Genomic DNA, 12664 nt, shown 5'->3' on the forward strand with positions numbered 1-12664 from the left:
CCTTTTACTGCCGTCCCTCTGCTGTACCGTGCCACTTGGCACCCAGAGTCAGGGCTTCCGCTCCCAGGACCTCCCTGAGGGGCAGGGGGGTCCTGCAGGCACCCAGACTCACGCCCTCCACTGAGCCCTGCGGCACTGCAGAGTTGTCTCCCCATTAGCCTTGGCCGGTTCTGTCTTCCTTCTCCACAGTGACCTGCCTTCTCTCAGACAAGAGCGATGTGGTTTATTCCCTCTCTCTCTGTGGTATTTTATGAGTTTGCTTCTCCCCTGTGCGTTGTTGAGATCAAGGCAAGCCTAAGACTGGGGCCTTCCTCTGAGTGGTTCTGACTGTCCCCTTGTTCCCCAGTTGCAACTGCAACTCCTCCATGCCGAGGCCAGTGAAGGTGGCAGCGCTGGGCGGCCAGACGTACCTGAGCTCCATCCTCCGGTTCTTCGTCAAGTCGCTGGCCAGCAAGACCTCCGACTGGCTTGGCTACATGCGCTTTCTCATCATCCCCCTCGGTGAGGATGCGCGGGTCCCAGTCCTAAAGCAGGGGTAGGGGCGTCGGGGGCTCCTCAGGAGGGGCTGTCACTCCATCCCCTAACCAGTTCACCTTCTCTGGTTTCCACCTACCAGGTTCTCACCCTGTGGCCAAATACTTGGGCTCAGTCGACAGTAGATACAGCAGCACCTTCCTTGATTCTGGCTGGAGAGAACTGTTCAGTCGCTCGGAGCCCCCAGTGTCAGGTAATGACCCCTGAGAAGGGATGGAGATGCCATGTGGTTCATGGAGAGCCGGTCCTGGCCGACAGAGGGGCCCAGGGGAGCGTGCTGCTCGTCCTCCCTGGGGCTCCAACTCCCAGTCCCTTCGCATGTTCACGCTTTCAGTGTTTCTTAAGAGGAGGCTCGGTAAGCAGCCCTTCCTTCCACTCTGGGCGCTTTCGGTCTCTGCTGTTGGCTCTGCTCCTGTCCATCTAGAGATAAGGAGGGCCCTGAGGGGGGCCGGGGAGGACACACCTAGTTGTACAGACCTAATACAGAAGCAGAGACTAGTTCCTAAGGGATCTTTTGATGATGAATAACACTACACTGGCCATGTCCTCCTGAAATACAGTGTTCGTGGCCGGGATTGGAGCGGGGCTGAGGGCTGGTAAGTGCTTCCTCACTCCTTAAAGGAAGTGACGGACACAGATTGGTGGACTGGGGGGTCCCCCCAGGTTCTGAGGTTGGTGTGAGCAAGGACAGAGACCGGGGCATGGGTGGCCCGGGAATGAGCAGGGCCGTGAGGAACTGCCAGAGATGATTGACAGGGACAGCACTTTGGTTCATGATGCGCAGATTCAAAACCAACAGCTCTTTCAAACCCTCTCTCTGCCTCCACTCAAGTCTCCCGTGGGTCTCAAGAAGGGGGTTCTCTAAGCGGGCTGTTGGGTTTGCCTGCTGAACTCAATCAGCTGGCACTTCCTGGCTTTTCTATAGAGCAACTGGACGTGGTGGGGCGCGTGATGCAGTATGTCAATGGGGCGGGCGTGACGCACCAGCTTCCTGTGGCTGAAGCCATGCTGACCTGCAGGCATAAGTTGTGAGTTTGACTTGGGGGGATTTCTTAAAGTAGGTGGGGTGGACTGGGTCAGTCTCGAGTGTTCTTTGCTTTTCCACATTTTTCTTCTTACCCTGTTTCCCTGTGTGGAGACCCAGGAGAATGCGGGAGACAGAGAAAGGCAGTATTTTTACTGCCTCCCATTGAGGCCCTCCCACCCTTGCCCTGGGCCTCCACACCCGCCTGGGCGCCCTCAGTACAGAGAAGCCCATCCCAGAGACTGGGGTTCAGACATGGGAACCGGGGGTGCACTGTGCAGAATCCGGTCTTTTGCTTCTATTTTGTGGCTCCTCGTGCCACCCCGAAATGTGATGGAAAGATGATGTTTATTGTCAGGACTCCCTGAAAGCCACAAAAAACATGAAAAGCTTATGTCCCCAGCTGTCCACATGGCCTCACCTACTGACTGTAAAGCTTTCCTGTCTCTTCCAACAGCCCTGATGAGGACTCGTATCAGAAGTTTATCCCCTTCATTGGCGTGAGTACTAACTCCCCTCTTCCCTGTGCCGCAGCCATTCTCCCGGCCTTCCTATCCTCCCCACACACGCACACGCATAAAAGATTCATCTAGACAGTGGTTCTCGTCTGGAGGCGAGTCTTCCCCAGGGGACATCTGGCAATGTCTGGAGACACTTATGGTTGTCACAGCTGGGAGTGGGGGTGCTACTGGCATCTAGTGGGTAGAGACCAGAGAAGCAGCTAAACATCCTGCCATGTGCAGGATGCCCGTCCCCCACTCTCCCCGAGAAGGATCCGGCCCCAAATGTTAGTAGCACTGAGGTGGAGAAGTGCTGAGCGAGGACATATACTGTTCCTTTCAGTGTCCTCCTTTCCCAAATCATGGCCCATCCCACGTCATCACTGGTTTCTCCTATCTGTTACACCAGGCCTTGAACCTGTGCCTTGTCCTTGGGAGTGATGTCCAGAGCACAGCTTCTGCAGGCTCCAGGGAAAAGAAAGCTGCCTCAGAAATAATGATAGGTGACAGTCTGGAGATAAATGCGAGAAATAGGTTGTTTCTGTGTTTAGGGGCAGATAGACCACTGAGAATTAGGGTCTTTTCTTTCCCTTTTTATTCAGTCAAGGGAGAATCGCTATACTAGTGGATTTGGAAAATGAAGGGGACACCTTGTGGATCTCTTTGGTGTCAGGTGGTACTGGTCTTTGTTTCATGTGGCGGTAGCTGGGCCACAGGACAGACAAACCAAGAGAGGGAGCCCTAAGGGAGAAGATCTGACTCCCTGCCTGGGCCAGACCACACCACAGAAGTCTGGCTGAAACTCAGATTTCCATGTATGAGGTGATCAAATTGTCCTTCCAGATCAGCTTGAATCTTTTCTTATAATTGACTTGAGGACCCTTCCCAGCTTTCGGGGGACAGGGTATGTGCAGGGGAGGGGCCCAGCGCCTTGTCCCAGATTCTGGATGTCTTGAGTGATCTTGAGAGATGCCCGAGCCTGGGGAAATTCACTTGCCCCTTCTCTTGTGTACCTTGCAAAGCCTCCCAGGAGGTCTGGCTTGTCCAGTCATTTCCTGTTAGCCACTGGGGCTTCTCCCACAGTCAGTCGTGTTGGGTGCCCCAGACTGTGGCCTGTAGCCTGGGTGGGGGTCTGACTCATATTGTCACAGAGCTGTGGATTGCTGCCCACTCTGGCCTCACAGCTAAGAGAGAGACATAAAAAATTTTAAGTTCAATAAACAAAGGAGCTTGCAGCCTCATGCAACGTTAGGGGAGCAAGGGGAGTCGTATCCAGGAAGCTCAGAGTGTTAGTGTGTTACTTTCCAGGATCTAAAATAGGATGCGGAGAAAATTTGGGACAAATTTCAGTGAATAGGAGCATTGTGTTCTGAGCAGCCAGTCTCGAGGAGACCATCTGCGCATGCTCTCCATTTCACACCAGTCCCCAGGGTCCACCTTCTGTGACCTCCCAGCTCTGCCTTGCCTCTGCCAGGTCGTGGGCCGGGGTCCTGTCAGTTCACCTGTCCTTTCAAGCCACAGCTGACATTCAGTCTCTCTAGCTGTGCTCTTTGCTGGCCACTGGAGGGCGCCCTCTATCCTTCCCAGAATTCCCTATGAGGCATCTAAAATTCTTTGGAATCAACACCACTACCTTGGGGGGGGGGGGGGGGCCTGGGACCCCTCCTGACTGGTATCCCTCCAGATTCAAGGAAGTCTGGAAAGGAGGGAGCAGGTATCAGCCCGGCTGCATGTCCCCTTGGCTTGGTGCAACAAGCAGGCGTGCGGAAAGCTCCTCCCAGCACCCCCATATCCCCTGGCTTTCTCAGTGTTCTGCATTTTTCTCTCTCTGACATGGGAAGATGGCCTCCTACCCTTGAGATCTTAGAAGACAGGAGATGAGGCTATGGAAATGGCTCCTGCCTTCCAGATGGCCTTGCCCGTATCCCTAGGGAAGAGCCACAAGGTCTCTTGTGCCCCAGCTCATTTTTTGGAACTGGTTTTTTTCACGTCTCTTAAAGATCTGGGCTGCTTTGAATTCGCAAAGAATTTCAAAGCCTCCACTCAGATAATGGGTCGTAATAACCCTTGTCCCCCAGCTGTCTGCTTCGGGTTGGATCGGAACATGTGCAGCTTTGATAAGAGGACCTAATGCGGTGTCTCTTCTTTCCTTCCAGGTGGTGAAGGTGGGTCTGGTTGAAGACTCTCCTTCTGCTACAGGTGAGACTTCTGTTACAGGCGTCCTGTGGGGCCCCTCTGGAGGGAGGGTGGTGCCTTCCTGGCCTCCTCTCCAGTCCAGCAGGCCAGAAGGTGAAGACTTGGGGTGTCCTAGGTTAATTCTGAGTTTGAGCAGGAAAACTGTGGGCACCCTCACTGCCCAGGTGAAGCGGTGGGCAGGCATCTAAGGCCCAGAGGCGTACAGGCTGCCACTGAGACAGGCGCGGGCACTTGTGCTCCTTGTCACCAGTGGGTCAGGAGTGGCTTCCTCTGGCCAACCGTGTTTGCTCTCTGACAGGCGATGGGGACGACTCACCTGTGGTCAGCCTTACTGTGCCCTCCACATCACCGCCCTCCAGCTCGGGCCTGAGTCGAGATGCCACGGCCACCCCTCCTTCCTCCCCGTCCATGAGCAGTGCCCTTGCTGTTGTGGGGTAAGGCTCTCACTGTCCATCAGGGCCCAGGGCCTGCCTGACTTCCCCGTGGTCTGCGGCATCACGAGGCAGTGACAGCACACTGAGTTTAAAGGGTAGGACGGTGGTGAGAACACTGGAGTGAGAATTCAGAGACTTAGGTCACTAGCCAGGCAAGTCATCGAACAACTCTGTCGGCCTTGTCTGTCTCTCAGAGGTGTGGCCCTTGGTAGCCTGTAAAGTGCTGTGTGCATGTCTCATGGGGCTGCCCAGCGTGGTAGAAAGTGTGGGCGGGGGAGTCAGACACACGTGGGTTAGGGCTGTGGTTCTGTTACCGTCAGTGACACTAGTGAAAGCACAGAAAGGGAGACTTTATCCAAGGCGGGACTAGAGCATCAGGTGTAGGGACCACTGTGATGGGATTTTGCAGAGTGGGAGAGAGACGGGGCTCAACTCCAAACACAGCACAAACAAATGGGGGTTTCTAGCCAAGGAGCAGTGTGGGGTCAGTGGGTGGAAAATTACTGAAAGGAAATGGCTAAACTGAGGCAGGCCAGGGTACCAGACATCCTGGGAGTGGGGGGTGAGAAACCTGATCAGATATCCAGGGTGATCAGATATGGGGGGGAAGTTCTTGCTAAAACTAGATTTACAAGAAGTGCACAGATGGGCCTGGAGAAGGTTCAGGAGCCTGGCTAAAGTTGGGTCAAGCAAAGAATGTCCCTCGGACAAGTTAGTAAGCTTCATTTTCGACTCTGAAAGTCGAGGTGAAATAGCCAGTCACAGTTTTGCTGTGAGACGTAAGTCAGGGCGTGTGTGTTGATGCTGACACATGGGACTGCTGCCCCTTCTCACGCATCCAGTCTGTCCTCCAGCGCCGTGGAGCTGTCACCACGAATGAGACGTGCGGTACCCTGTCCTGGAGCTCAGGCTCCTGGCCCCAGCTGGGCTGAAGCAACACAGAAATTCAGACTGTAGATTGCAGGAGATGCTGTGAAAAGTAGTGGGGGCACTTGTGGAGGAGAGGGAATTTCTTTAGGATCTAAAGTATCCGAAGTTTAGATCAGGTAGTCCGGGAGGCCCCTCTGGAGGCAGCGGTCCCACAGAAAGGAGCTCCCACCCCTCCCCCTTCCATTTTCCCTTCCGCTGCCTTCACCTCTTTCTGTTTCCTCTGATGATTGTCCTTGTAGAACAGAGAGGGTAGGTCCTGGCCAGCGGCTTTTCCAGAACCACCAGTGACATTGTCATGGCCCCTGAAATATAGGAAGTGTTCTTGGGTCATGAGAAGCCTGCTTTGGAGCTCAAATCCCAACCGTTGTCCTCCCCGCCCTCTCTCCCCCTTTTCATTTCCCTTCTCCATGGGCCATGCAGGAAAAGGAGGAAGTCCCGCACAGCCAGCTGTGGCCCCAGTGCCCTTGGGTTCCAGGCTTCCTGGGGGCCCTGGGGACCAGTCTTTACATCAACCTCCTTTCCTAGCCTGTTTCACGGAACCGCTGAAACCAGGCAGAAAGAGAAATGTCAGGTGACTTTTGTAGCCTCCATACCTATTGTGTCTGACGCCTCCTTTCAAGAGCGCATCAGCTCTTTCTCCCCTTGGAGCTAAAATTATCCCAGAGCTAGAAGTGCCATAAACAAGAGAAGCCGCAGGTCAGATCCATCAGGTCTCCCGGGGCTGCTGCTTGAGTCGCCGCCTCTGCCCCACTTAATCTCCCCGACCCTGGCTGTTCTGCCAGGCTGTGTGATGGGTGTGTGGGGGAGTGCCCGCTTGCACGTGTGTGTATGCACACTCACTTTCTTCCTTCGGAAAGCTTCCTTCCTGTTTGCCCCGTCCCCTGTGACTTTCTGTTTGGTTCCCTCACTGTGATTCGTGTCTTTGCCCTCACCTGGCTTTGTCCTCAGGTCCCCTGACTCTCAGTCCTACATGAGCCAATCCTGTGAGGCTAGAGGAACCCTGGAGCCACTTAGCCGGCTGCCTCCTCTCACCCTTCCCAGAGCCTGGGGGTCCCCATTCCACCCCCCTCCACCTGGTCATGTAGTTGGGAACTGAGGGCAAAGCCTACCCTCCATACTGTTCCCCTTCCCCAGGAGCCCCAACAGCCCATATGGGGACGTGATTGGACTCCAGGTGGACTACTGGCTGGGCCACCCTGGGGAGCGGAGGAGGGAAGGTGACAAGCGAGACGCCAGCTCCAAGAACACCCTCAAGAGCGTCTTCCGCTCAGTTCAGGTTTCCCGCCTGCCCCACGGTGGGGAGGCCCAGCTTTCCGGCACCATGGCAATGACTGTGGTCACCAAAGAGAAGAACAAAAAAGGTTAGTGATGTCTGAGGCCAGGGGCGATCAGGGCCACCAGACCCCCGCTCTCCTCTGGGGGTTTAGAATGGAATCTGCTTCTGGGGGCTCTTGGATGAGGGTGAAGCAGCGCGAGTATCGTGGGGTCCGTGGGGTCCTGCCTCACCCTACGGGACAAGGCCGTTCCTTCTGTAACAGGAAACCAAGGTTCCCCCTGTGTCACTGGTGTGTCACTGGTCCCTGCCTGCTGAGCGTCAGCACTTCAGGGACCGAAGGGACTGAGGCAGATAGTGCTGCCAAAAGGAAGGGAATCTCTCTGGTCACGGCCCTCGGGGACTCCAGGCCACAGCCCCGTGGAGCACCACGTCCACACCCAGCCTTGGAGACCCCTCGAGCCTTCATAAGCAAAAGGGCACAGTTGTGTTTTAAGAATTAAGGGGAGGGCCGGCCCGATGGCTCAGTTGGTTAGAGCGCGAGCTCTCAACAAGGTTGCCGGTTCAAGTCCTGCATGGGATGGTGGGCTGCGCCCCCTGCAACTAAAGGCTGAAAACGGCGACTGGACTTGGAGCTGAGCTGCGCCCTCCACAACTAGATTGAAGGACAACTGATGGGTCCTAGAAAAACATGCTGTTCCCCAATATTCCCCAATTTAAAAAAAAAGAATTAAGGGGAATACAGCCCATTCCAGATCAGAGGGGTGGCTTAAGGTACCAGAGGTTGAATTGGGGTGGCTCTGGGTCCTGTGCTCTGGGAGAGTGGGGCCGGAGTCCCCACAAGCAGGCCAGTGCTGGGGCAGCACTTGCTGCTGTCACTTCGGGTGCAAACCTTCAGATCTGTGACCTAGGGCCCTCCCAGCGGCCCCACCTCCCCAGCTGTCAGGAAGGGGACTTCCTGTAACTGCTGGAGCCTCCCTCCTCTGGCCGTGCTCCCAAAGCAGCAGGGTTGCTTTCTGTCATGCCTCTGCTCCACAGATGGGGGGCAGGGGCTGTGCCAGGCCTGCAGCCAAAACCTTCAAGTGCCCCCAGAGACTGGCCGAGGGTGGTGCCCTCCTGTTCTTGCCTCTTCCCAAGTGGGAGTGGAACAGGGAGCGCCTCCCCAGACAGAGCTGGTACAAACACTGCTGTGCGGCCTCCCTCCCAGCGCCGCAGGCACAGCCTTACATGCTGCTGGTGTCCCACCGGCTGCCTGGAACATTCGAGCTGGAAGGGACTTCAGAGACCATCTGGCCCCAGGTCCTCGTTCCACAGATGGAGATCTCGGGGCCCAGGGGGCTGGGGGACCCGTGCTGGGACAGGGCAGAAAAATGGAGATCCTGGGGGCCGGGCCGGAAGTGGTGCTTTCTGTACATCACCCCCCTTCGCACAGGAAGGGGGGGGCTGGGGGGGAGGAGAGAAGGTGGCTGCACTACCAGGGGCTGTGACAGATGGGCCTCCTGCTTGCTTTCTAGTTCCCACCATCTTCCTGAGCAAGAAACCTCGAGAAAAGGAGGTGGATTCTAAGAGCCAAGTCATCGAAGGCATCAGCCGCCTCATCTGCTCTGCCAAGCAGCAGCAGACCATGCTGAGAGGTGTGCGCATGGGCGGGAGGGGGCGGGACTGTGGGGGCAGGGAGGCCGTGCCCCCCAAGGAACCCTGGGAAGATGGCCTTAGCTGTCCTGGTCACACCCTTCCCTTCCCGTCTCCCCCAGTGTCCATTGATGGAGTCGAGTGGAGTGACATCAAGTTCTTCCAGCTGGCGGCCCAGTGGCCCACCCATGTCAAGCACTTTCCAGTGGGACTGTTCAGTGGAAGCAAGACCACCTGAGGGCACAGTCTTCTGGCCACTCTCCCTCCTGGCACTGCCACCAGCCTCGCCGCCTGCGGGCAGGGGGAGGCCAGCAGGCCTGGGCCCAGCACCCCCTTTCCTGGCCCTGGGGCCTACATCTCCCTTGCCCAGTCCTGAAGGACACTGCCGCTGGGGTCACTGCCCCGCCCCGCCCCACTGCTCAGTCCCCCCTGGGCAGCCCCCTCCCTCCTCCTCTCCCTTTCCTCCCCTCCCTCCTGCTCCAGGCCCGAGGCATGTTGATTTTGCCTTCTGGCCCCAGTCCCTGGAATTGAGTCCTCCGGTCTTTCCTTCCCCTGACTTCCAAACTCTTTCCCCACGTGGCACCTTGGCACCATGGCACCAGTTCCCTTCCTGGAAATAGGAAACCTGGAATCCTGGCCCACAGCAAGGAGTCTAGCCCTCCCCCTTCCTTTTTTACTGCCCAGCTGCTGGATGGACATGTCCCAGCCTGAGCCCACGGGACCCCCTCCCGTCTGCAGTCACGGGCCGCTCCCACCCTTCCCCCACCCTAGGGCAGTGTTCTGTGGCCATGCTGTGTATTTCTGTGATGGAGGGGCCTTCCTGGTCTCTCCCACGCAAAACCTCCTCACCACTGCCAGGTCCCCTGTAGATGTTGCGTGTGTCCTCAGCGTTTCATTGGTTCTCTGCACAGCCAGTCTCTTGGTCCATGTGACGCACCTGGGCACTGGTCCCTGTCCTTGTGGCTCCCCCTTGTTGATGATTCTCCTCCCTCTTCCTCCCATCCCTCCACCCAGCACAGCTCTGTCTCTTCCTGAAACTCTGGATTCTGGGGAGATGGGAGACAGACCTCCACCAGTGTATTGTCTGGCCCCCCAGCCCCTTCACCTCCCTGTTCCCACTTGTGTCCATTTGCCTCCCTTCCCTTGATCTGCTCTTCCCCTGCTCTGTCCTAGGCCCCTGGTCTGGGCAGAGACCCCATCCTCGCAGTCTGGTCTCCTCCAGCAGGCTCCATTCCCTCCCTCTTGCCACAGACTCGCCTCGGGGGTCTCAGCCCTTCCCTTCTCAGCCTCGACCATCCGCCGTCTCAGGAGAGGCTGAGCGCACTGGGTCACAGTCCCAGCCACAGCCCTCCTTCCCTCTCCAGCACCTCCAGATCTTGACCGTTGCCTCCTCACCCCTTCCAGAAGTTTTTGCACAGAACTTCATTCTGAAAAGTGTCTTTCTCATTCTCCATAGCTCCCCCAAACTCCCAGTTCTGACCCACGGCCCAGCGCTGCTGTCCAGAGCATCTCCCGGGCTGTGCTGCCCTCCTGGCAGGACGGAGGGGTGGAGTGGCAGGGGCTGAGTGGATGCTGGATTTTTCATTCAATAAACTGGTGATTTCTTACCAATTAGCAAGCCTCGGGCTTCTGTGCCTCACTGTGACGCAGGGTCTGTCCACCCCCTGCCCCTGTGCACAATGCAGCCAACTCCACTCCAAACCAACGAGGAACTGGCTGGAAAGAAGCAAATTCCCATTTTTTAATTATAGGTACACAGGCTTGAAAGTGTCTTGCCCAGGAGGAGGCAAACGGTCAGAAACAGAACACCATTGCACACCCAAGTCCCATTTTCCCCCTGGGACTCACCATCCCCAGATCCCACCTCCCAAGGCAGTGACATGTCAAGGGCACTCTTCTGATTGAAAAGTCGAACTTGGCTCTTCTCCCCCCACTTGACTGATGTCCTGCCATAGTTTGTGGAAGTTGGTGAGGTCTGAGGCCAAAGAACTCTCTATGTCTGCTGAGGGGTCCATCACTGAGTTGGCTTTCCTGCCCGCCCTTAACTTTAGAGATGGCACAGCCATAGCCCCTGCTCCCTCATGCCTGGTTCTCCACAAGCTCCCAGGACAGGCCTGCACGCCAAGCCTCCTCCCATGAAGAAGCCAGAGAGGGGGGCTTGCACGGGGTGTGGGGGCTGGCGTCCTCATCCTACAGGACACAGCCACTGAGGGGTGGATGGCCAAGTGGGGCAGGCTGTCACCACTAGCTCCCCAAGCCCTGTGATGAGATGACCTGAAGGAGGGAGGCCCTGAGACCCAGGGGGATGGCCCTGTGCAAACAGCCTGGAAAATGGAACTGATGGCTGCCTCCCAAGGGGGACAGTCCACTGAGGGCTACGAAAGTGTCCCAGAATGCAATCGCATGTTAGGTAGAGAACGATGTGTACAATCTGGTCACTGAGAGGAAACACCTCAAATTGTGTCTGAGGTGACGAGAGAACATGCCCACAGAGGCCTTCCCAGGAGCCTGCAGCGGGAGGGCACTGGCAGGGCAGGGGCTGTGGGGAGCTGGGAGCAGTCCCAAGTGGGAGGGGTGTGGGGCAAGCAGACTTGGGCCCCAGCTCAGAGCCCAGAAGAGGGAGCAGGTGATGGGGAGAAGAGAGTAAAGAGGAGGCGTGAACTTCTCCCAGCCGCCCTGCTTCTGTCTCCAGAGCCTCTGTCCTGCCTGTAGCTGTCAGCGCCCTCCCCTGTCCCCACCCACAAGTTCCCTTTCTCCTCCAGGGCTTCACTCCTGCATTTGCCCGTCTCTACCAGATCTTTTCTGCACACGCAGTAATAGCTCCCATGTTAAAAACCTCTCGCCTGATCCTGCTCCCCTGACTCCCACCCTGTGTCTCTGCTCCCCTTAGAAATTCTTCCAAAGAATTGTTCGCTTTCCCTGTCTCCGCTTCCTCCCACTCCTTCAAGCTTTTTTCCTCACAAGCCTATCAAAAGTTCCCTTACCAAGGTCACCGATGACCAGGAGAGCCAAATCCAAGGGTCCATTTTCTTGTTTGACCTTTCTTGATGGTCTTGTTTGACCATCAGTAGCGTTGGACGTACATGCTCCCTGCTAGAATCGTTTTCTCCACTTGGCCCGGGCAGCCTCTGTTCTCCCACTTCACTGGCTGCTCTTTCTCGGCCTCCCTTACTGTACCCTCCTCGTCTGCCCAGCCTTGAAACGGGCAACTCGGGGCTCCAGCCGCTGGTGAAATGCTCCCTGTGCACAGGCTCCTCCCTCCATTCTCCAGTTGCTGAGGCAGAAACAAGGACTCACCCTTGACTCCTCTTTCAGAGCCAACGTCCAATCCACCGCACGTCCTCAAGGCTTTCGCCTCTGACAGCCAGAGTCCAGCTGCTCTCACCGCTGTCACCGCTGCCACTCCCTCTCGTCTGGATATCCCAGTGGCCTCCTGATGATCTCTGCTCCCACCTCCTCTTCCTGTAGTCTGTTCTCCACACAAGAGCCAGGGAGAGCCTTTTAAAATGGTAATCAGATTGTGTTAATCCAAACTGTCCCATGGCTTCCCATGCCCCTAGGAATATAATCCAAAGCCCTCATCACGACCTGCCAGGCCTACGTGATCTGACGTCCCGAGGGCTGCGTGATTATCTCCTCTCACTCTGCCCCTCGCTCACTGGCCTCCTGTACCTTGCTCAGGTGCCCGGGGCACATTCTGTCTCAGGGCCTTTGCACAGGACATTCCCCCTGCCCACGCTGCTCCTGCCCCTGGGTCTGGGCGGCCTGCTCCCTCCTCCCAGTCTTGGCTGAAATGTCACCACAGAGAGGCCTTCCCTCTTCAGCCTGTCTGTCTAAACGAGCAGCTGTCTTTTCTCTCACTTCTTTCTTTTTCTTATTAGCACTTCTCCCTCCTTGGCATTAATTATTCTTTGTCTCTCCTCACTCGAATGTAAGCTCAAGAAAACAGGAACTTGATTATTTTTTCCCCTGTTACGTCCTTGGCCCCCAGGATACCACTTGGCTCATCATAGGTACACGATACATGTTTGTGGTAGAGCATGAAGAGCCCTTGTGCTGCTAGAACAAGCTCCCTCATGCAGACTTGCCACTCAGACACCGTGAGGCCTCCTCGGCCAAAGGACACACGAGGTTTTTCAGA

At 56.5% G+C, this 12664-nt stretch overlaps 1 protein-coding gene across 3 annotated transcripts in view; it reads left to right on the forward strand.

The window, feature by feature from the left end:
- Positions 1-10137, forward strand: part of PACS1 (phosphofurin acidic cluster sorting protein 1) — a 115110-nt gene extending 104973 nt beyond the window's left edge. For all 3 annotated transcript variants that reach the window (XM_019737688.2, XM_019737689.2, XM_074336720.1), the window contains exons 16-24: positions 347-501; positions 617-727; positions 1460-1562; positions 2016-2058; positions 4215-4257; positions 4553-4688; positions 6753-6979; positions 8406-8525; positions 8646-10137. In XM_019737688.2, coding sequence (XP_019593247.1) covers positions 347-501; positions 617-727; positions 1460-1562; positions 2016-2058; positions 4215-4257; positions 4553-4688; positions 6753-6979; positions 8406-8525; positions 8646-8761 — 1054 coding nt within the window. In that variant the 3' untranslated portion in view covers positions 8762-10137. The remainder of the gene's footprint in view (positions 1-346; positions 502-616; positions 728-1459; positions 1563-2015; positions 2059-4214; positions 4258-4552; positions 4689-6752; positions 6980-8405; positions 8526-8645) is intronic.
- Positions 10138-12664: the final 2527 nt, after the last annotated feature.

This window comes from Rhinolophus sinicus, linkage group LG06, assembly GCF_036562045.2.
Source record: "Rhinolophus sinicus isolate RSC01 linkage group LG06, ASM3656204v1, whole genome shotgun sequence".
Taxonomy (NCBI): Eukaryota; Metazoa; Chordata; class Mammalia; order Chiroptera; family Rhinolophidae; genus Rhinolophus; species Rhinolophus sinicus.